The 24036-nt window shown below is 40.5% G+C and overlaps 2 protein-coding genes across 6 annotated transcripts; both read right to left on the bottom strand.

Moving 5' to 3' along the window:
- Positions 1-3426: 3426 nt before the first annotated feature.
- Positions 3427-18991, bottom strand: LOC103720980 (1-acyl-sn-glycerol-3-phosphate acyltransferase-like). 5 transcript variants are annotated; one of them, XM_089924813.1, is made up of 6 exons: positions 18104-18991; positions 6886-7024; positions 4897-4907; positions 4605-4703; positions 4431-4523; positions 3427-4342 (listed from the first exon to the last, which is right to left on the bottom strand). In XM_089924813.1, exons 1-6 carry the CDS (start codon positions 18428-18430, stop codon positions 4070-4072), a joined length of 942 nt encoding a protein of 313 aa, XP_089780939.1. In that variant the 5' UTR covers positions 18431-18991; the 3' UTR covers positions 3427-4069. The 5 variants fall into 5 exon arrangements, with proteins under 5 accessions (XP_089780939.1, XP_088559041.1, XP_038973317.1 ...); XM_088702915.2 differs by lacking the exons at positions 4897-4907; positions 6886-7024 and having other exon boundaries at positions 3427-3987; positions 4068-4342; positions 18104-18987; XM_039117389.3 differs by lacking the exons at positions 4897-4907; positions 6886-7024 and having other exon boundaries at positions 18104-18510; positions 18609-18987.
- Positions 18992-20695: 1704 nt separating this feature from the next.
- LOC148702701 (uncharacterized) lies at positions 20696-21544 on the bottom strand. The gene has a single exon (XM_088702098.2). The coding sequence runs from the start codon at positions 21542-21544 to the stop codon at positions 20696-20698; it is 849 nt and encodes a 282-aa protein (XP_088558224.2).
- Positions 21545-24036: the final 2492 nt, after the last annotated feature.

The following is a 24036-nucleotide window of genomic DNA, read 5'->3' as shown; positions in this document are numbered from 1 at the left end:
CTTGGGGAAAGTTTAGCCCAAACCTAAATTGGATTAGGTAAAAGATTTTAGTTGGTGAGCCTTTGGGATGAAACCAACTAGGGGCTCGTTTGGTTCGCGGGAAAAGAAGGGGGAAAATGTGGTCAATGGGAAAGTAATGAGATGCCTCTTGTTTGGTTGGAGTTTTCAAAGGAGAGAGATGGAAAAGTTGTATTTCCATGGGAATATGATTCCCACATTTTATGAAAAAGTCTTTCTCATAAGAAACATGGAAAAGTTACTTTTCCATGAGACGGGAATCACTCTATCTTTATTTTTTTCCAAAAAAGTCCTTCAGCATTAAAGAGGCATTAAAGACCTAATTTTTATTAAGGGTAAAATAGGAATTACACAACTTTTTCAGGAAAGTGGATGGTCAACCAAACATAAGCATTTTGGAAATCTGCCATTTTTTCATGTTTAACCAAACATGCCAAAAGTACATTTCCAGGCATTCTCTTCCTAGGAATCTTCTTCCCAGGAATCATATTTTTAGGAGGAAAAATGCTTCCCGCGAACCAAATGAGCTCTAGGTTCGTTGTGATCTCGAAAAAACAACGAGTTGGATTGTGAACTCATAAAACAACCGCACTATAATTAGGAAGGATTATAGTGAATTTCTATGTGTAGCTTGGGGAGTGGACGTATGAGCAAGAGTTAGCTCCGAACCACTATAAAATTTTTGTGTTTGTATTGTGGTTCATTCTCTTTACTTACTTTTCAGCTTTTCTTTATCTACATTAGCTCTTTTACTTTAAAATTAAGAAAGATTTAAATTATAAAATTGTTTAACTGCTAAAAAGTTTTAAAGAACCTAGTTCACCCCTCCTCTTAGGTTGTCTTCTGGGCAATAAATTGCTAATTCAACAATAATATCTCAAATCTTCCCAACTTAAATTTTAATCTAATGTAGCTCAATTAAGATGGCACAACCTAACACGACCTAACTAACCTGACCCAACTCAACTAACTTGATGCAACTAGAATATAGCTTAAGATAGGGCCGGGCTAGGTTTGGTTAGAAAAATCCCAACCTATAACCAAGTTGGGTTGTGTTATGGTTAAAAGATTTAAAGATAGGGTTGTTTTAGGGTTTACCTTCAACCTTACCCAACCCAACCAAGCTTTAACCTTAGTATAGAAAAAGCTCATATGTGATGCTTGGTTGGAGCATGGGACCTAGAATAGAGCCTTCTGCTAATCAAACACCATTGACGAAATGGGCAGACTTGTCATCTTCAAGAAAAAGCAAATGGGCAAACTGGAAATTGGCAATGCCTAGTCAAACCATCTAATACTGATTTTTCAAGCATAGACTACTCCATATCCATCTTGCAATAGGTTTCTGTCTATTTCTTATACCCATTTCACTATTTTAGATTGTACCTTTGCAACTAATTTTGTATTATATAATATATTATATAAATATTATAATATAATAATCAATACAGAATATATAGTATTACGAGTATAAAATAGGAATATATCTATGTGATATATAGTATTATTGAAATAAAATATATTACAGTATAATATCAAAGTAACTTTCTATGCTATAATAATTACTAATAGTATTGTTTACCATAGCAATATTACTATAAAATTTTTATATATTTTAATAAATAATTAATATTTATTATAATATTACAAAATTAATATTATAATATTGTTAATATGATATAATATTGTTAATATGATATAATATTATATTATGATGCTATATTTTAATATTAATATTGTATTATATTGATCTAATATCATTATAAAATCTTATCATGTTTAACATTTCATATTAAATTTTAATATTAATAATTTAATATCAACATAGAAGTTTGTAGTACTATTATAATATACTATACATACCTCTCAATATAGAAAGATAATGTGTTATGATAAAATAATATCATAACATTATTATTTAGAAAAAATTACATAGACACCCCCTCCAAGCTTAGGCCATTTACACTTAGACCTTAAAAATTTAAAAAGTCTCAATTAGCTACTAAAACTTCATTTTTGTTACAATGTGGCATAGCTGTCTATCTGAATCCTAACACCATTAACAATGATGAAAAACACAAAAATACCTTTAATTTAGAGAGGTTGGATTATGACTTGTATGCGATCTTAAAGTGCTCCATCCTCTATTATCTACTTGCATGCATAGATCTTAAAGCACTCCATCCTCTAGTATTCATCCGCCTGCACAGATCTCAAAACAGTCCATCCTTTATCGTCCATTTGTTTGTATAGATCTCAAAGCGCTCTATCTTCTATCATTCATTCATGTGCATTGATCTCAAAGTACTCTATCCTCTATCATCCATTTACCTGCATAGATCTCAAAGTGCTCCATCCTTATCAATCCATCCACTTGCATAGATTTTAAAACACTGTTTTTTTTTGTCATTCATCCACCTATATAGATATTAAAGTGCTTCCTCCTCTATCATCCATCCACTTGCACAGATCTCAAAACACTCCATCATGTGTCATTCATTTGCTTGCACAAATATCACAGCATTTAATCTTCCATCGTCCATCCACCTGCACAGATGTCAAAGCACTTCATCCTCTATCATCCATCCATCTGCATAGATCTCAAAATGTTCTATCCTCATCATTTGTCATTCATTTGCTTGCACAAATATCACAGTATTCAATCTTCTATCATCCATCCACTAACATAGACGTCAAAGCACTTCATCCTCTATCATCCATCCATATGCATAAATCTCAAAATATTATATCCTCTATCCATCCATCCGCTGCATAGATCTCAAAAGCTCCATCCTCTGTCATCCATCCGTCTGTATAGATCTCAAAACACTCCATTCCTTATCATCTATCTGTCTGCATAAATCTCAAAGCGCTCCATCCTTTATCATTCGTTTGCACTCTGCATGCACATATCTCAAAGCACCTCATTTTCTATCTTCATCTCTCTATACAAATGCCACGGTGCTCTATCTTTTATCATTCGAGCACTTATATATATCTCAAAGCACTCCATTCTTTATCATTTATCTGCTTGTACAAATCTCATTGTGGTAATCCTCATGATTCTTCTTCCCCTACCATTCAACCTGTGCCAAAAGAAGAGCACCTTTTTAAGTTAATAAGAAGAGTATTTTGAAATTTTATAAAAATTTAGTTATCAGACGTGATATTATTTTGTAACATTATAAAATATATTATATATAATGTTTTTTTTAATATTGCTATTATATTTAAAATATTAATAACATCATATAAAATACAATATAACAAGTTAAGGGTAATTTTTAACAAATTATTCTAATTTTCAGGTTATCCAAAGAATTCTTGCATAAACGCATTGTGCAGCTGCACCACTTGGCATACCTTTTGTTGTTCCTAACTTTCTTATACTCCAACTAAACACAAACATGAAGAAAAGCTAATGTTATTTGTGCTGAAAAAGCTGTCAGCAGGAATACCATATGTTTAATCTGCATCCTGAGACATTGATCAGAATTATAAAAAGCTTACAAGATTTCAACAACACAGATTGGCACATTACGATTTACAAAGCTGGCTCTATAGCTGAGACAAGACATCATGGTAAGTTTGTGGCTACGCCATGAATGAGAATGCCTGACATATAATGGCACAGAAGATCGAACATCTGCACGGAGCTCTGGTGAAACGCAAGCAAGTCAGGCACAAGGAGGGTAGTCATCTTTAGCCAGACCGACCGCATGATGGCAATTGATCTTTTATTTTCAGAAAAGATGACTTGAGTCATTCTGGAACAGCAATTATACCAAGTCCGATATGCTTATCTTGTGCCGTGGAACTAATCCACCCTAAGAAGTCAGCTACTCTGTTACCATGAGAGCATAACATAACCTACTTTCAAATGAAAGCTTTGAACCGTGCTGCTGGCTGCCAATTGATCTACCATACACATTATGAAGCATCCAAGTTTCTCTAATCCACCTGATGGTACTTGGAAAAACGGAAAGGCATAAACAAATTTCTGAAACAATTTACATATAATAACCAAGATAATACACGAGGAGACCTACTCTTATGAACTTGACCTGCTGCTGACATCCCTCCCATTTGATACCAAAGGTTTTTGAGACTCCGGCAGGTGATCCACGTACAAGGCATGTACCATTTCCACATAATCATTGACCTTTTCTGCTTCCCAATCATCAGTTTTTATGGGTGGGAGGTATTTCACTGTGAGAGGAGTTGGTCTGACTCGCAAACTGTTCTTCCTCCAAGCTAGATGAGTACTGGTCAGCACCATTGGAACTATCGGCAACCGGGTCTGAAGTGCTATGTGAACAAAACCCTGCACCAGAAAATGAAGAAATGAGAAGCACAAGCAGAAAAATAAAATGGAGAAACATATAAAGATACAAGCATGTTATAATCGTTGCCTTCTTAAATGCAAGAAGCCTTCCTGTTTTTGATCGAGTACCCTCTGGAAAAATGATCAGCGATAAGTTTTTCTTGACAATTTCACGAGCTACCTGAGCTCAAGAATGAAAATTCAGCTAGAATTTTATAAAAAGACATGGTCAAAAGATATGGCTGTCAGATGCAAAGAAAACCTCTTTAATTGACTCAATGGCGGTAGATTGGTTGGACCGGTCTATTCGCAGATGGTTTGCCAGTGCAAAAATCTGCCCTAAGAGTGGGTACCAAATGATCTGGACAATTAAAACACGCAGTTCACAATATTCAAATAGAAGCTCATGGTGCTTGGAGAAGTTCTTTTTTTTTCAAGTTTCCTTCAAAAATTACAAATAGATTTGAGGATAGCCTGATATATGAGAAAATATTTGCTTCCAAAGAAGATGGATTTAGGAAATTATAGCAGTTGAATGAGTGTATATCACTAACCTCTTTTTTAGCTATGGTAACGTGATAAGTGCTAAATAATGTATAAATTTATCTACTTTACATGGCACTTATTATTATTGTTATGCATATATTTTAAATTTAAACATAAGACAATGTGTTTCCCCTCTTCATTGCATTATTAGAGGTAATCCAAGTTGGTTTAATTTTCTATATTAGTTTAGTCTAATATGTGTGCAGGTCGAGTCAACCCATTTCACAAACTAGTCCCAATCTGTTCCATGTGTGGACTACTTTCTTCCACATGTGCATGAAGCTATCCATTTCTTTGTCCACGTCATATTTTCCCGTGTGCACCAAGCTTCCCAACCTAGCAAAACAGAGGCCTCTCCCATTTTCTCCATGTGTCCAAACTTCCTCTATTTTAGATTCCGGACCAAGCCCTTCCAACCTACCCGAGTGGACCCCAACCACTTTTCAAAACAAATAAAAATATATATATATATATAAATAAAAAATAAAAATAATATAAATATATATAATAACTCTCACGCATTCATCTCCCACTCTCTTCCCCTCCCTGTTTTGGAAGATCCCGCGTGATCCCCTCCTCATTCCTTCCCCGCGCGATCAAAGGATCTCCTCCGCCCCAGCATCGTCGTCTTCTCCTAATTCTCCTAATCACTCCCTTCCGTTTACAGCCGCATCAACCGCATCCAGCTCCTCCGTCTTCATCCGGATCCACTCCCAGCAGCCATAGCCAGATCCTCCGCACGTTCCCACTTCTCCCGCGATGCATCCAGCTGGGCATTTTCCGCATCCAAGCATCTGTGGCAACGTCGTCATCCCCGGGTGTTCCGCCATCAGTCAATCCAGCCAGCGACCGAGTGGAAGACCAATCTCCTCCGCGATCATCGTCCGCCCAGCCTCCAGCTGCCGAATCACAGAAATGGCGTTCCGCCTCTTCCTCTTCCGGATTTCCATCGATCCTCCGATTGGCTCCTCCCAGCATATTCCCTGCATCCGTGAAGGAAATCCCAGCAGCCGGTGATTCAGCCCTCCCGCATCAAGCCAAGGATCACGCATCCAAATCGGGATATCCCCTTCTCCCGTCCGCATTCATCTTCCACGGACCACTCTTCCGCGACCAGCTCCCATGATCCAGCCGTTGATGTGCATTCCGCCCAAGGATCATGCATCCATTCCCCTTGGATTCATTGCTAGGGAGAGATCTATATAAAGAGGAGAGAGCTCGGTTTGAGGGGGGAGCTCGGTGGAGGAAAGAAACAGAGGATACTCTGTTTCGGTGAAGAAGAAGAAGAAAGCCGAGAGAAAGAAATAAAAAAAAAGAAGAGAGAGGGGGGGAAAGAGAATAGTTGTGATATTTTGGGAATAATGGGAGGTGATCAATTTCATTTGAAGATGGGAGGTCGTCCGGAAGCCATGCTTGGCTAAACGTCTAGTCTAGGGCTGGATGAAGCCCTAGCAATGTATCAGGGCAATTGTAGTTCTTACTTTTTTATTATTTTGGAGCTTGTTTAAATTCTTATTTTTAATGAAATATTTCTTTATGATATTTAAATTTCGAGCATGCTAGTTACTAATCATGTTTGCTAAAGTAGTCTAAGATGATCCATGCCTAGGAAGATGAAGTGTGCTGCATCCTAGATTAGCATACTTAGGTAGACACTTCATGCTACACCGAAGATGGATCTTCCTAACACTCTTTATGCTTTTATTTTAAAAGGCTTGTAGCAAAAATTGCATGCCTCTCCAAAAGACAAAAATTAAGAACACAATCCTTGATGCAATGCTATGTGGTGGATTCCAAACCCTAGATCTATTTACTCTGATAAATTCCAATCCGTACTCATAGTTTAATTTAGTTAAATCAAGTTAGCAAATCCTTCTTTTTGATTTATTTTTAAAAGAAAAATAACTTATTCTTCAATCCCTGTGGACCGACACCCGTAATCACTATCCTACAGGATACGTGCTATTGCGTGGTTTATTTTTTGAAATTGAAATAACCGATCATAACGGTACCCTTTGGAATCAACCACATGATGAGAACAATGTCTATAAGTGATGCATGATTACAGATGTAGATGGCCCTTGTGTTAGAGAATTCAGAACCTTCTATTGTTATCGGGTTCCCTAAGATCAACATCTGTAGACATAAGATGGATCAAAATCATAAGAGATGATGCACAATAATTATCAGCAAATTAAACAAGCAGCAAAACCATAACCATTAACATAAACATCCAGCCTTTCCCTAATAATGAAAATAGATGCAGCAGCTGGACACAGTCATATTCTCACACAGTGAAAAGACACTAAGGACTCTATACCTCCGTAATGTGGAAATCTGACTTATAACAAGGTTTGTAATCATAAGAGATGATGCACGATAACCTTAATTGTAAATCAAGGTTTGTGAACTGGTGGCATGTCTAAACGCATGCATGCTAGCATCTATATATACATGCATGAAGGTATGCATGTAAAGTGCCTCTGTATATACTTACATATTGTGGTAACCTTTTAACTATGCTTTCCTTTACAGTGCCTCTCTATATACTTACATGTTGCTGTAACCATTTCATTATGCTTTTGCTCAAAAATCAGTTCATTATGCTGACAATCCTACTCCAGCAAATTTAACCACTAAATAGCTTGAGTTGACTCACAAACCTGGCTTTCAGCAGCAGTCTTAGAAGCATCGAGACTTTCCTGAGGCCTCTAGCACCTCTTATCTCAAATAGCATTAGATGGTCAATGGTTGATGAAACTGAACCAAAATGACTTCAGATGGTTAATGGAATTGAGTTACAACAGGACGTCTATTTAAGGAGACTGAAGCTATAAGGAGAGCCCCCTCCTACTTCACAAACATTTCATTATCTCCTGCTTCACAAGCATAACATCATCATTCTATTGGGCTAGATATCAGTCCTTTTTGTTCTTTAGACTTCACAAACAGATGGAGCATCCGTTTCCAGACTTTTCTCTCAAGTGGTCGGGGGGTATCAATTAATTTTGGATAACTTTATTTGAAACTGTAACGATCACAGTCAATGTTTATTGGACTTTTTGCCTTTGTCTAGTCTGCAATTCCTCAACATCACCTTCTTGGACAGCATTTTAAAAACATAATTTTTGGTAACTTGTTTCCAAGAATTGTTTGATCTTGCCTACCAAGTTCCGGTTCAGATATTGGATACCAAAGCTATTTCCTCAATTGATTGCAAGACTCACTCATAATGATTACATTTGCTATAACAATTGTTATCCTAACTTGTCCAGAGCTCCTGACAAGTTTCCATTATTGTTGGCATTTAGGTACTCGATTGCACTCATTTTTTTTTTTTGAAAGTGATCGAAGTTGATCTTCTGGCAGGCAACTAAATTATTCAGAGCTTTTTCATATTTAAACGTCCTCTGGTATCAAATAGAACATTACTTACTTAACCTTGTGGTGTGACAGATTATATTGAACTTTCCAATAGAAATACTTTCATGACTCTCTATCTTCCAAATATCCATGAATTCCTGAAAAATTTTCCTGCCACTTTCAATTGTGATCATTCTCAAAACATCCTGATTCACATCATTGGGAATGTCTTGTTACAGTTCCCACACATTTCTAAATGAATAATGGCAAATATCTTTGCACAGCCCATTCATCTCTAATTGGTTAATGGCAATTATGACATTGTACTTCCCATTCATTTCCGCAGGAACGACGGGAACGATCTTGCTGCACTTCTAAGGTCCTGTTTGGGGGAGCTTTTGGAGGGCCAAAAAGCACTTTCTGACCCTCCAAAAGTACTTTTAGCGAAAAAAGAGTGTTTGGTAAATTTTCCGAAAAGCTGTTTCAGCTTTTGCGGGAAGCTGAAAACAGCTTTTGGGGGGAAGCTCCAATTTGGAGCTTTCCAAAAATGCTGTTTTCAGCGTTTTCGGAAAGCTGTATTTTTGACCAAAATACCCCCATTTAAAAAAAAATCCTCCCAAAAACCTCTCTCTCACCGTCTCTTCCTCTCCCACCCAACCCCACTCCCTCTCCCCCGCCGCTGCACCCCCTCCCTCTGCCCCGCCGTCGCACCCCCTCCCTCTCCCCCGCCCCCATGGTGGGGAGGTGCCGAAGAAGAGGAAGACAGGTTGTCTTCCCCTTCCTGCGGCCGCCGCCGGCGACGACCCGTCACGGAAAGGGGCGGTGCCGAAGAACAGGAAGAAGAAGGGGCCGAAGAAGAAGGAGGTCCCACAGTGGGGAGGGGCTGAAGAACAGGAAGAAGAAGGGGGTTCCTGCGGCCGCCGGCGGTCACGACCCGCCCCCCTCCCGCATCCGCCACGGCCCGACCCGGCGCTGACGGCCTCGCGGGAGGAGGGCACTTCCCACAGGGCCAGCTGCGGCCGCCGAGACTGCCGCGGCCGCCGCCGGCCCCGACCCGGCCCCCTCCCGCGGCCGCGGCGGCCTGGCCCCCTTCCGGCGCCGCCGGCCGCGCGGGAAGAGAAGAAAGAAGAACGGGGGAGAGGAAGGAAGGAGAAGAAGAGAAGAAAAAAAGAAAAGAAAAAGAAAAGGAAAGAAAAGGAGAAAAAGAAAGAAAAAAAAGAGAAGAAAAGAAAATTTAAATAATAATAATAAAATAAATAAATAAATAAATATTTATATAAATGAATGAATAAATTAGATAATAAATAAATATATTTCAACATTATTAATTATTTACACTAATAATTATAATATTTTATACCTTTATTATTGTATTATACTATAAATATTATATTATATTACATTACATTATAATACATTAATATGTTATTTTAAATAATTTAATATTATGTTAGATTATGAAAAATTAATTTATATTAATAATTATAATATTTTATACCTTTATTATTGTATTATACTATAAATATAATATATATTACATTATATCATAATACATTAATATGTTATGTTAAATAATTTAATATTATGTTATATTACCAAATATTAATTTACTCCAATAATTATATTACTATTATGCTATATTATAATAATATTATTTTATATTACAATAACATTATACTATATCGTATATTTATGTACTAATATATGTTATATTTTATTAAGTTCTGTTGTATAATACTATGCAATGTCCTTTATGGTAATTTTGTCATACAAAAGTACTTTCTCAGTTTGTTTACCAAACACAAAACAAAGTACCACAGCACTTTACGAATGTAGTTATCAAACAGCAAACAGCTTTTTATAACAGCTCTACTTCAGACAGCTCTACTTCCAACAGCTCTACTTCCAACAGCTCTACTGCCAACAGTACTTTCTGGCCCTCCAAAAGTACTTTTAGCGAAAAAAGAGTGTTTGGTAAATTTTCCGAAAAGCTGTTTCAGCTTTTGCGGGAAGCTGAAAACAACTTTTGGGGGGAAGCTCCAATTTGGAGCTTTCTAAAAATGCTGTTTTCAGCTTTTTTGGAAACCTGTATTTTTGACCAAAATACCCCCATTTAAAAAAAATTCCTCCCAAAAACCTCTCTCTCACCGTCTCTTCCTCTCCCACCCAACCCCACTCCCTCTCCCCCGCCGCCGCACCCTCTCCCTCTGCCCCGCCGTCGCACCCCCTCCCTCTCCCCCGCCCCCATGGTGGGGAGGTGCCGAAGAAGAGGAAGACAGGTTGTCTTCCCCTTCCCGCGGCCGCCGCCGGCGACGACCCGTCACGGAAAGGGGCGGTGCCGAAGAACAGGAAGAAGAAGGGGCCGAAGAAGAAGGAGGTCCCACAGTGGGGAGGGGCCGAAGAACAGGAAGAAGAAGGGGGTTCCTGCGGCCGCCGGCGGTCACGACCCGCCCCCCTCCCGCATCCGCCACGGCCCGACCCGGCGCTGACGGCCTCGCGGGAGGAGGGCACTTCCCACAGGGCCAGCTGCGGCCGCCGAGACTGCCGCGGCCGCGGCCGGCCACGGCCCGGCCCCCTCCCGCGGCCGCCGCCGGCCCCGACCCGGCCCCCTCCCGCGGCCGCGGCGGCCTGGCCCCCTTCCGGCGCCGCCGGCCGCGCGGGAGGAGAAGAAAGAAGAACAGGGGAGAGGAAGGAAGGAGAAGAAGAGAAGAGAAAAAGAAAAGAAAAAGAAAAGGAAAGAAAAGGAGAAAAAGAAAGAAAAAAAGAGAAGAAAAGAAAATTTAAATAATAATAATAAAATAAATAAATAAATTAATATTTATATAAATGAATGAATGAATGAATGAATAAATAAGATAATAAATAAATATATTTCAACATTATTAATTATTTACACTAATAATTATAATATTTTATACCTTTATTATTGTATTATACTATAAATATTATATTATATTACATTACATTATAATACATTAATATGTTATTTTAAATAATTTAATATTATGTTAGATTATGAAAAATTAATTTATATTAATAATTATAATATTTTATACCTTTATTATTGTATTATACTATAAATATAATATATATTACATTATATCATAATACATTAATATGTTATGTTAAATAATTTAATATTATGTTATATTACCAAATATTAATTTACTCCAATAATTATATTACTATTATGCTATATTATAATAATATTATTTTATATTACAATAACATTATACTATATCGTATATTTATGTACTAATATATGTTATATTTATTATGTTCTGTTGTATAATACTATGCAATGTCCTTTATGGTAATTTTGTCATACAAAAGTACTTTCTCAGTTTGTTTACCAAACACAAAACAAAGTAGCACAGCACTTTACGAATGTAGTTACCAAACAGCAAACAGCTTTTTGTAACCGCTCTACTTCAGACAGCTCTACTTCCAACAGCTCTACTTCCAACAGCTCTACTGCCAACAGCTCCCCCAAACAGGGCCTTAGTCAAAAATGAGACAATCGAAAATGCCCTAATTATGTCACGGACTGGTGATTAATTGTCTAGCATCTACAGTGTGACTTTATTGATTGTCTCGGTGAAGAAGACTTCTCGAAGTGATCGAAGATATAGAGTTCTCAAGATATTGTAATCATGAAAACAATAAGGACGGATTATAGAACATAAATAATAAATCTTCATTAGATGAATCAATTGGTACACTGAACTAAAACAACTCCAACAGGACTGAGAGAAACCTCATCTAACCCAAATTCGATTTGGATCACAACAAGGGAAAATAACAATCAACCTTATTTAGTGCTGAAGGACTTGGATGTCGTGGAACGAACAATGTGATATGGAAATGGATAGAGACAGAAAAAGCTAAATTAAAAGAAAATAAATGCACAAGATAAAAGAGATTAATCTCTAGTCTGGTAAATTAATTATTGAAATGCCTCTGAAGTGGGCGAGTGGCCTGTCCTTGTAACCTCGATCTCCTTAAGTAGATGTCCATTGATAACCACTTCTAGAAACTGTCTGAAGTCGTTTATGGTTCAAATTTCTCAACATCAATTAATGTATATCCCATAATCATCTGAGGTTGATTCAGTCTCCTCAACTGTCTGAAACTCATTTCAATAACTCTGCTCATCAACAGAAATATGGAGATAGCCGCTTCTCATAACAATGTAGAAGTTATTTTTGGTTTGGTTCTTCCTAAAAGTCCGAAATCCATTATGCTATTTGAAGGTGATAAACACTGTCACTTGATACATGTCAAAGATTTATGTTTTGTAGTAAACATGATGAGAGTTGTCTGATCATCATGTGATGCCACGGTGTCATCTTGATTATCTTTTCTTTCACTTGATCAAAGCATTGGTCAAATAATCAATTTAGTGATTTATAAGATAATCAGTGATTAATTATGGCATAAATAGCCACCATGGATTTATCTAATGAATTCTTGCTTTTGTATGTCAACTTCATGCTTGTTAGCAAAACTAGGATTGTGAGGATCCGTGCGGGCGTGTGTTTAGTCCCACATCGGTTATTCGCTGGATAGATCTTGAGTACTTATTTAGGATCAAGGAACCCAAATAATACCTTCTGGCTAGCCATTTTGGATGAGATCCTTGGTTGTTACAAATGGTATCAGAGCGGACCCAGCCCATAACCTATGTAGACTAGGGAACACTGCAGCACGGATCTATTAGGGCTGACCATGGGCCGATCATGGTGTTTGTGATTAGATTTCAATAGATTTAAACCCTTAGCCTGACGAGGACGTCAGGGCTTGAATGGGGGAAGTATGTGAGGATCCGTGCGGGCGTGTGTTTAGTCCCACATCGGTTATTCGCTGGGTAGATCTTGGGTACTTATATAGGATCAAAAAACCCAAATAATACCTTCTGGCTGGCCATTTTGCGTGAGATCCTGCGTTGTTACAAGGATGTCCTCCAACAACCTTTCCCTCAGAACATTACAACTGAAAATTCTCCTCCAGTTCAATTTGTAAAATGGTATTGTCAATTTGCACACTTTCCAAGACCAGATGCATGTCTTGGTATAAATGATCCAGAACTCATGCACTATAAGCTACTCCAAGAATCAATAGTTGCTATAGAGATTAGGAAGCTTTTGGTTCTAGATTTATGGTTGATTTGATTCAGACTGTAACATTCATATAAAAATGCTTCATCTCCCCCAAAACCTCCTCAAAACAACAGAAAACCACACTTTTTGAGAAATTGCCAAAGCAAATTTGGCATTTCGAAACCAATTCACTCCCAAATCCCCACTCATCACACTATAAACCAGGTATTAATTTTACCCTTTTTGGGGAGGTTCTTGGGGAAACATAGAAGCACTCTTCATATAATTAGGATAAGGGGTTATTAAAACTGAGCATTCAAATCCATATCAAAGAGAGTATTGAATTCATACAGTAGATAGAACATAAATTGACGGAAAATAGGATAAAACTACATTTTTGGCAAGAATCGAATTAAAAATTTTAAATATGTAGAGATAGGGGAAGTTTCTTATGGTTTGGTAAAACATATCTATGCTAGTTTGACCACACTTTGTCCAAACCAAGGGCACTCGATGTCAGGTAGCACGCTCACCAGTCACTTTTATATACAATTTCACCAAATCCCTTTCTCTAGCACTCGCCACTAATAACTGACATGCAAGAGGACACTGGTTAGAAGAACAGCTAGAAAAAATGGTGAAGCCTCATGCCATATTCAAAGATGATGATGTTGTGTCTACTGTTTACTTTGACTTCAATTACAAAAATGACTTTGGAAATGTTGAGAATTCCCACCACCAAAATCATTCATACACAGTTTGACATGGTAATTAAGATTTTTTGACTCCTAAGACAATAACTTTCTTCAGGCTTCTCTTGCCACTCTTGTAGAGATGGATACCAGCTTAAGGCCTTCCATGTCCTTACACTGCTAACAGAGCTATCCTTTTTTCCTGCCTACATTCCCCCACTGTTGAAAGCTTGAACTTGTTCACACTGTCAAATATCTTACTCATCATACACCTCTTCCAGTTCTGTAGTATCTGAACAATCACACTCATCTTCAGTCTTTAATCTTCCCGTGAACAATCACACTGTCAAATATCTTACACCTCTTCCACCCCATCATCCTGTTGTTTCTTCTTTTTTTATTTATCTGGTTGCTTCACACAGTGTTATTTTTTTTATCCTTCGAAAAAGGGGTAACGTGTTAAAATCCTTTCACAAATGTCTAAATTATCCCAGTGTCACCATAAACTGACAAAGTACCAATGCACATCTCTTGCCATCTTATCCTATATAACCTTTATCTAGTGATAAAAATAACAACCAAGATTCACATTACTGCTTATTTGTGGATCCTCCTGCATTCATCCTCAGCCGATGCTGCCATTTTAAGCTTATGTACCTTCATATATGATCAATGTTAATGACTGGAAGTGGTTAGTGATATTCCTCCATCATAAGTTCTTGATAATTTAAGACCATGTTCTCCCTTAGCTTATGCTACTCTATGAAATCATCGTCCTATGGAGCAGAAAAGCCTTGTCCAATACCAACTCTTTTGCCTTCTTATTATTTTATGATTGCAGTCAAAATTAGAGTCATAGTACCTGTAATCCTCAGTGATAGCAGGCTGGACCTGTATAATATGCTGCCTATAGAATAATCACATTTAGATTTTCACTTCCTGATTTAGATAATTTAATTGACAGTTGCAAAGCTCTGCTGGTAGCTCACTGACAGTTACAATGCTCTATAGGCAGCTCACAACTTTAAAATACGGAAGATTTGGATAAGATCATTATCTGGTTGCTAAAATGAACCGATTAACTAATAATTTAAGAGATTTGGAATTATTGCTTTAATTAGCTTGACACGAAGAATGCCGTTCTTTATTGTGATAAGCCTTATGAGGTTTGCAATTTGGGCATGCATGATGAACTGTTCTCCCTATTTATGGCATGATTTTACAGATGACAACCAGACCAGCATGCGGTCATATCAGGAAGCATTCCTAATTCTTTTGTATCTTGCAAGAAAAGATTATGCTTCCTCCAACATTGTCTGGGTCTTGAGGTAGCTTGTACACCTCATAGTCACTGATATCCAGGAATATGTATGCCATATATACGCTTCTAATTTGCTCCTTAATCATTTAGTTTAATGCCAAGCTCTACCCAGATGTTAGCAAGGCACTAAGTGGTGCTACATTCTACCATTAACTAGGAGGTTAGTCCATCCTTCCGTCTCATGGTGCTACGCAACACAAAAAGCTAATCATTTTGTTGTTGCACTATAGTTTACCCACCATGCTAGTTAATATAGCTAAAAGGCCGTTGCTGTTAAAATGAAATTAAAGATGAAGAATGGATAAATAATTCATAGTAAGACCTTTAGTACAGGACCTAATTTACCCCAAAAGACCTTCAAATGCCTCATGCTGACACAAAAAAAAGAATGCCAGTCCTGGAAAGATGTGAAAATGACTTTTATAACAAAGTACCAGGACCAAGTGAATGAAGAAAAGTTATGTGGCAATGATGATCAAAAGTCAAAGTGCCCAGCAAACAGATAAACTGACTGAAGACAGAAAAAATATGGATCACGACCATAGTTATTAGCATAACTAAGCAAAACATGTTATTTCTTCGTAAACCTTTTCAGAACAGAACTTAAGAAAGAAATTTAATTACAAATTTGAAGTCTGCAGACTGAAGATAAAAAAGATTCAGAAAGTGAGGTTGACAGAACAATGGCTAGCTTATACAGGAACAAGATACCTAACTTATTGTTGGCGACAGACCATGCAGTTGGTGACATTCCTGAGTCACAGTCATTGAGCTGGGCATCCATGCATGGCCATCTCTTCCCTCTCAATATCAAATAACATGCACGCTAGAATCAAAGGAGAGTTGATGACTGAGGGGGCAAAAACTCAATATTGCCCCAGTCATCCTTTAAAATGCTGCTGCCCATCTATTCATTTAAGATCAGCTTTCCCTATGTTCTAAACAGAGCTGAAGGTATCACAAGAAAAGTTCCTAATTAGGCATCGCACCTTCACAAAGAAAGAATCAAATACACGAGGAGGAAAAAAAAAAGAATAAAGGCTAGAAGAAGCTTGTGATATTTTAGGTTAAAATTAGAAGAATAAATCGATCACAGAAGAGATTTTCCCTTACAGAGGTTGTTTTCTCTTATAGAGCTTATTTTCTTGTTTGTCACATATAAGGCAGCTGCCAGTTGAAACAGAAAAGAACTCCTTTTAGGTTACAAAGCGTTCACATTTAACTTGCCTAGTTCGGATTCTGTAGAGAACTTGTACAGAATGATATACTTGGAAGCTATGCTGGTTGAATATGGGTTTGAGGACAAGATGCTCTTGTGATCATCTAAGTAAGACCATCATTTAGGAAGCAGGGACTGGACTTACTCCTGTCCAGATTTGTTCTCTCATCTTCTGCCTGGTAGTTTTGGAGTGAGCAAGTAAAGTCCATATCACAGGTAAGAAGTTGAATAGAAACTCCATTCAAAGAAGCACTTCAGATGTTCCAATCTGTTGACACTTTATGATCCATGGAATGATTCATCAAAAATTGAGAATGTTTTTTTTTTTGCTAGAGCAAAATTGAGAATGTTTGATGGCCAACTCTTAGCTTGATACTAACCCCCTAGACTAGAACCAAGTTTAAGCTTATCACAAAAAGAAGCAATCTTCTAGGGTTCTCGTATACTTGGAAAGAGCCTATGCAAAGAGAAGATAAGGCACGCTTCAATAGAGGGAATCAAATTCATCACCAAGACACAAACTATATAGCCAAATTGTAGCATAATCATGTCAATATTATGCAGAACCAAATTCTATAATTTCAAGACTGCAAAATGCCAGGCAACAAACTGGACCAGTTATTGCAGGCACAGTATACAGAACAGAGGTGAAGTCCATTACAAGGATACCTTAATCTCTATGTCTAATAGTTTAAAATAACAACGAGGAATAACTTTTAGGAAAGAATACTTTATGTTTAATTATCTGCATCAAAAGGATGCCAAAAAACATTAAAATGATTTTCAAATCTTCTGTTGTTTTCTTTCATAAATGCAACAGAAATTAAGTAAAGCAGGAAAAGCCTGCAAACAAAACGGTTAGATGAGATGAGACTGCATAGTTAATTCAACTCCAAGAAAATCAACCAGATGATACATACAATTATATAGAAGAAATGGCCTATTAGGAAAAGTTCAGAATCTTTAAGAAGCAGAGTTTAGCCATCCAACATTTGTTTACAAACAAGTGCCAAACAACATAGCCACACAGAAGAATACTATTTATCTCATGCAAACTAAGGATGAGATCAGACTAGGGTCTCTCTTTAGCAAACGATTCCATAGGAAGTAAGAAAAACAACTAAGGATGATGGCATAATGTTTACCGAACATCCAACAGCAAACAGAGCAATACAACCCATCGCAAGAAAAATGAGATTACCAACCAATTAACAATCTGAAGAAGAAACATACAGATTTCATTCTTAAAATCAAGTATTAAACGGCAACAATTTATGCAGTTTGGAAGGAAGATGCTCACAGAGCAGTAATCAAACAACAAAACAACATCGAAACGAGATGAATTATCCAGAAACCCTCAAGCGTGCATTCCAATCTATCCTTATCTCCATACACAGAAATATAGATCAAACCAACAAATCTATCCATGAACTGATCAGACAATAAAACAAGAAATCAAATTTATATAAAACTAGAAATAAAAGAAGAAGATTGGAAACCAGCAGTCACAAGATTCTTTACCAGCATCCGCCCGGTAACATGACCATACAAGTTTCCCTGCCTGATCCGAGCATATGGCCAAGGGAGCAACACCAGCATGATCACACCCCACACGATGGTGGTAACCATCATCGACAGAAAGCAAGCAGCAATCCTAACAACTGACAGGATGACAGTAATCCAACTATCATCGTCCACAAAGTCAGCCGTGTCGGCCGGCCGGCGACTCGGCTGCCCGGCCGCATCATTCGGTCGGGGCATCGCTGGCCCCGTCGACCGGAAGCTCTCTTCGAAGCACCTCTCCGACCGCCGGCCCTGCAAGAACGGACTTCCCCCCGAAGCATCCATCTATTAGCACCATCCACCACTTCCAACCACCAATACCAATAGCAAGTAGGACAACCAGGGATTAAGATATACTGGATATCCTGAGAATAGAAATATATATATAGATTATTGAAAGGCTGGTGAAAAGTGCAGAATTTGAAAAAGTTTTTTAACTCATCAGATTGTGATGGTATGGTACTAAGAAAAAAGGTTGGAGAGTTCCGAGTAGGGAACTAGGCGAATCGGTGAGAATCGGAATCCAGCAAAGAATAAATTCTATGGGGTTCTACGTGGAGAGAGAGGAAAGACAAGATTCTAGAATGCAAAGCGATGTATATATCTTTTAACGGGTCAGAGAAGGGATAGAGGGAGAGAAAAAGAGACGAGAAGAGTATAGAAATAGGGATGGCGGTGTCTTAAGGAGAGAAAGGGGTCTGCCGCTGAGGTTCCCTTCACCAGGAACGGTTGTCAAGAAAGAGTTCTGAGATCTGAAAAAGTTTAGATACATGCGTCGCAGAAACACCTAAATCTATATATACCCTCCAGCTGGCGTGTACAGACAACATAGACGTGGGCCGGAGATTGCTTGTCGCAAGAATTGCTCTTGATGAGAACTTCAAGGACACTGCAAGGCGTACCCTTGCATCCACCCACAGGAGACGAGAGGGCGAGAGATTTACGACGGACCCTCGTGACCGGCAGTGGTTGGCTGGTTAGGTGGCGGGGGATTGATAGAATAGTGGTATAAATGGTTTTAAATCTGTGGGACCAACCAGTTCGACCGCCGAAGTGGTACACAGACTTCGTCCTACAAGCCAAGCGGAACGAAGGCGCGGAAAGGGACGCGGAATTTGTTGCCCAGAGAGAGGTGACCGTCCTCTCTCTCTCTCTCTCTCTCTCTCTCTCCTCCTCCTCCTCCTCCTCCTCCTCCTCCTCCTCCTCCTCCTCCTTCTTCTTCTTCTTCTTCTTTTTTTGGGTAAATACGGCATTTATATAGCTCTAACTTGAGTATATCCTGCACAGTCACGAAAAAGTAAAAAGTACAAAAAAGAGAGAATATCTCCTATAGATGTCCATAGAAAATCTCCGGAGTGCCGAGCGACGAAGGAGGCGACCCAGTCTGCTGCCCTGTTCGCCTTCCGAAACACATGTACTGCCTGCAGCCCCCCCATCTCCTGAACCAGCCTGCGAGTCTTTCTGATAAGAGGATGGCCATCCCCATATCTATCCGCACTTCGGATCCAGTCAATCACCACAGAAGAGTCTCCCTCGAGATACACCCTCTCGGCTCCAAGGGTTCTCCTCGCATATGTCAGCCCCTCCCATGCAGCCCGAAGCTCTGCCCCTACAATAGTAATCCCAGGAGTGCGCCGGCCTCTGGCTGCTACTAGTCTGCCAAAAAAATCTCTGATCACGAATCTGATACCTCCAGATACACCATCCACCGATATACCACCATCGAAATTCACTTTGAGATGACTAAGGGGTGGGGGCACCCAAGAAACAAGGGCGAACCTGGGCGCTATAATAGCGGAAAGAGTGCCCCAGATGTCCCTGGCCATCTCAGAAGAGAACAACGTGGTAGCTGCGGTGACCTCCCTCGCCTGCAATATAGCTCTCTCCACCACCAGCCTCGGAGGCGACCGCCTGTCCTCAAATATGCCAGCATTCCTGTCCAACCAGATGTGGTAGGCCAGGTGTGCTCTAAGGATCCCTCCTCCCAAAGTCTGGGACTCCGCATAGAAACACTCAGCAAGTGGATCATATCCTGTACCGACTCCACCATCTGGGACAAAGGAGCAGGTGATCTACTCCATATCTCTCTCGCCCTAGGACACTGCAAAAGAGCATGATCAATAGTCTCCTCAGTCTCCGTACACACCCCACAGAACTGGGTGACTCGCACTCCTCGCCAAACTAGCAAGCTTCTGGTCGGTAGGCATCCCCTTGCCACCTTCCAGATGAAAAGTGCCACATGCAGGTGAATCTGCATCCTCCAAATCCATCCTCCCTCAATCTACCGAGCCGGCTCCCTACTGTACAAAGCGTGGAGATCCCTAGCTCGTACCCGCGTCCGGCCTGATGACCTCCATACTAACCTGTCAGGCTCCTCCCGGGCTGGTACCGGAAGAGCCAGAACCAACTCTGTCAGCTGCTCCCCAAAAACCTCCTGAATCAGCCCAGTCCTCCATCGACCCCCAACAGGGTCCATCAAGTCACATGCTCTGTATCCATTCAACCTCGTCGAATCCACCATGATCGGCAGCTGACTGATCGGCTGCTCAGTCAGCTATCCTCCAAAACATCGATAGATCGCCCATCCTCGATGGCCCATCTGATCTCCGGAAGCACCAACATGGCTCTGGCACACATCTCCTTCCAAACCGGTGAGTGGTGACGGCCAGCCCGTATCCCAGGCAACAAAGGACCATACTTGGCCCTCATCAACGAGGACCACATGCTGTTAGGCTCCAGCATAAATCTAGCTACATGTCGTGCCGCTAAAACCTCCCGCCTCACCACCAATGACTGCACCCCCAAACCTCCCAATCTGGTCGGCTGACACACAACCTCCCATGCCAATAAGTGAATCCCACCTCTACCCCTGCTCCTCCCCCAGATGAAGTTCCTAAAGAGCTGCTCAAGAGTCCTCAGAAATGTCACTGGAATGAGAGAGTTGGATAGAAAGTAAGTAGGGATCGAAGTAAGGACTGATCGAACCAAAGTAATCCTCCCCATCATCGATAATGTATGCATCTGCCATCCCTCCAATCTATGTCTGATACTAAGTTCCAGAGAGGAGCAGTCTCTGCTGCGTAGTCGCTGACCTGAGAGAGGAATCCCCAAGTATCTCAAAGTGCCATCCTGCTCACCTACCCCCAAAATCTCCAAAATAGAATTCTTCACTGCCAATGTAGTCTTCGGGCTGAAGCAGATGGCTGATTTTGACAAATTGACACTCTGACCCGACATTGCACAATAGTCCCGAAGGATCCTACTGATGACTCCTGCGGCCTGTCGAGACGACCGGGCTAGCAATAAGCAATCATCGGCGAATAGCATGTGAGAGATCGGAGTAGCCCCCTCCACTGGCCTATAGACCTCTAACTCATTCATAGACACAGCAAATCTCATAGCTCTCGAGTGTGTATCTGCACAGATGATGAAAAGTAGGGGGGGAGAGAGGACATCCCTGTCGCAATCCTCTGGATGACTCAAAAAAACGGGACGGCGTGCCATTCACCAAAATAGCAAAAGAGGGGCCCCAAACACATCCCATGACCCAGCTAATCTATCTCACAGGAAAACCAAACCCCTGCAAGGATTGCTGCACAAAATCCCATCTCATCCTGTCGTAGGCTCTCTCCATATCAAGCTTGATCCCCATCAAGCTCCTCCTCCTCAAGGCCCTACGAAGATCAAACATAAACTTCTGTGCAATAAGCACGTTGTCAGTGATACTCCGCCCTCCCACAAAAGCCCCATGCTCTGGACTAATCAGCCTCGAGAGAATGTCCCTCAATCTAATGGCAAGTATCTTCGATGTAGCCTTGTACATGGTCGTGCACAGGCTAATCGGGCGAAAGTGCCCCGGCTCAGTGGCATCCTGTCGCTTCGGTATCAATGTGATGAATGTCCTCTGCCAGTCAGCAGACAATGTAGCTGTGCTGAAAAACTGCTGTATGGCTGCCGTCATGTCCTGTCCCACAATCGACCAATATCTACGAAAGAACAACGGAGGGAAGCCATCCGGCCCTGGAGCCTTGTCCCCCTCAAGGGACCAGACCGTCTCCCTAATCTCCCTCTCCGATACTGGCCTGATCAGTGCTGCAATCTCCTCCTCCGTCACCCCTGCCAGAGGCATCGGAATGTCTACTGGGCCCACACCCTCTGTCTCCTCAGTCCACCTAGCCCTGAAGAAGCTCTCCAAAATCCTCGGTATCATATCCGGATCCTCCGACAACTGCCCATCCTCACCTCTGATGGCTCTAATCCTGTTCTCATGCCTCCTGATCAATGTCGCAAGATGGAAAAATCTGGTATTTCGATTCCCCTCCAAAATTCACTGTACCCTCGACTTCTAACTCCAAAGTATCTCCTGCTGTCTGAGAAGAGAGTCGTGCAACGCCAAATGTGATCTGAGCTCCCCCATCTCCTCCTCCGATAAACCTCCACTCTGGGCCTCCTGGGACTGAAGTCTGGTAATGGCCTCCTCTGAATCCTCAATCCCCCTGAAAATATTCCCTACCTCCTCGCGGTTCCACCTCCTCAATCGTCTTCTTGTCAGTTCCAGTCTCCGGGACATCCGGTACATAGCATCCCCTCTGACCGGTACACTCCATGCCTCCCTGACCATCTCCCAAGATCGCGGATAGCGAAGCCAAAGCTTCTCAAATCTAAAAGGAGAACATACAGGAATAAATGTCTCAATACTCACCAGTAATGGACAGTGGTCCGACGCTATCCTCGGCAAATGTCTGACATGATGCTCTGGGAAGCACTGATCCCACCCACCAGTAGCACAAGCTCTGTCCAGTCTCTCCCATACTCGGGCACGTCCCTGCTGATTATTGCACCAAGTGAACCACGGGCCCGAAAAGCCCAGATCAACCAATCCATTCGAGTCGAGAAAATCTTGAAACTCCTTAATTTTTCTTTTGTAAGTGAAGGGATTCCCTCCCATCTTCTTCTGGGCACTGACAATGCAGTTAAAATCACCTGCCATCAACATCGGTTGACCCTGCCTGATCAGTTGAGAAGCCTCCTCCCACAAAATCCTCCTCTCCCTAAACTCGGTACTAGCATACACAGCTGCAAGGACCCATGGATTGCCGCTACCCTCCGAGATTATCATAATCACCTCTTGAATACAAACATTGAAAATGTCAACTCTGCATTTGCTCTGAGCCCAAGTGACAATAATACCTCCCGAGAGGCCTTGAGATTTCACTGCATAGAACCCCCAAGACCTTGACACTGCCCTCCTTGCCTTCTGTAGGCTCCTCCCCGATAACCGGTAAGACCTTGACCATGGCAGTATATACAGTGGAGAAAGAGTTTTTCACTCTCGAACTCAAGTCGAATAAATCTAGACATATGTGAGACGACGGGGTTTGACGAGTTATCCATGACCTCCGGTCTATAGGGATCCACGATAGAAGGACTGTATCATACGATAACTGCACCTAGAGGTTCATCATTCCATTCTACTGGGTTGCCACTACATGCTGTTAGGTGTCACTGGTGGATGGTGAGACTCATAGGGACCATCTTGATGGTCGATGATCCCTGGTGAGTTGAGTTGAAATTGTTTCAACTCATTGAAAGAAGTTTTCAATGATATTATGATAGAGATCGCAATATATCTCACTACCAGTCAGAATAGAACCTATGGGGTCACACACATTAGAGGTATTGACCGATCCGATGGTTGAATTGTGATTAGGAATCACAAATAATCAATTTGATTGATAATTGGTTAACCCGTTAAGAGTTAGTGAGTTGAAGAAGGAATAATTGCAATCGGATTGCAATTTAATTTAATTAATTAGATTTAATTAATTAGACTTGATCATGAGTCCTACTTGGAGTAGGATCCTTGGAGTCCTAATTGGATTAGGATTTCA

The sequence above is a fragment of the Phoenix dactylifera genome, chromosome 8, assembly GCF_051530095.1.
Source record: "Phoenix dactylifera cultivar Ajwa chromosome 8, Ajwa_hap1_PhDact_Kaust_v1.1, whole genome shotgun sequence".
Taxonomy (NCBI): Eukaryota; Viridiplantae; Streptophyta; class Magnoliopsida; order Arecales; family Arecaceae; genus Phoenix; species Phoenix dactylifera.
This window is presented reverse-complemented; position numbering and strand designations above follow the sequence as displayed.

Excerpts from the sequence above, each read along its gene's own strand:
- LOC148702701 (XM_088702098.2), bottom strand. The coding sequence starts at position 21,544 with ATGAGATTTGCTGTGTCTATGAATGAGTTAGAGGTCTATAGGCCAGTG.
- LOC103720980 (XM_089924813.1), bottom strand. The coding sequence starts at position 18,430 with ATGGATGCTTCGGGGGGAAGTCCGTTCTTGCAGGGCCGGCGGTCGGAG. Across the intron at positions 7,025-18,103 it reads ATGTTACCGGGCGGATGCTG|ATGTTGATCTTAGGGAACCC; the intron begins GTAAAGAATCTT and ends TTATGTCTACAG. Across the intron at positions 4,524-4,604 it reads CCATTGAGTCAATTAAAGAG|GTAGCTCGTGAAATTGTCAA; the intron begins GTTTTCTTTGCA and ends TCTTGAGCTCAG.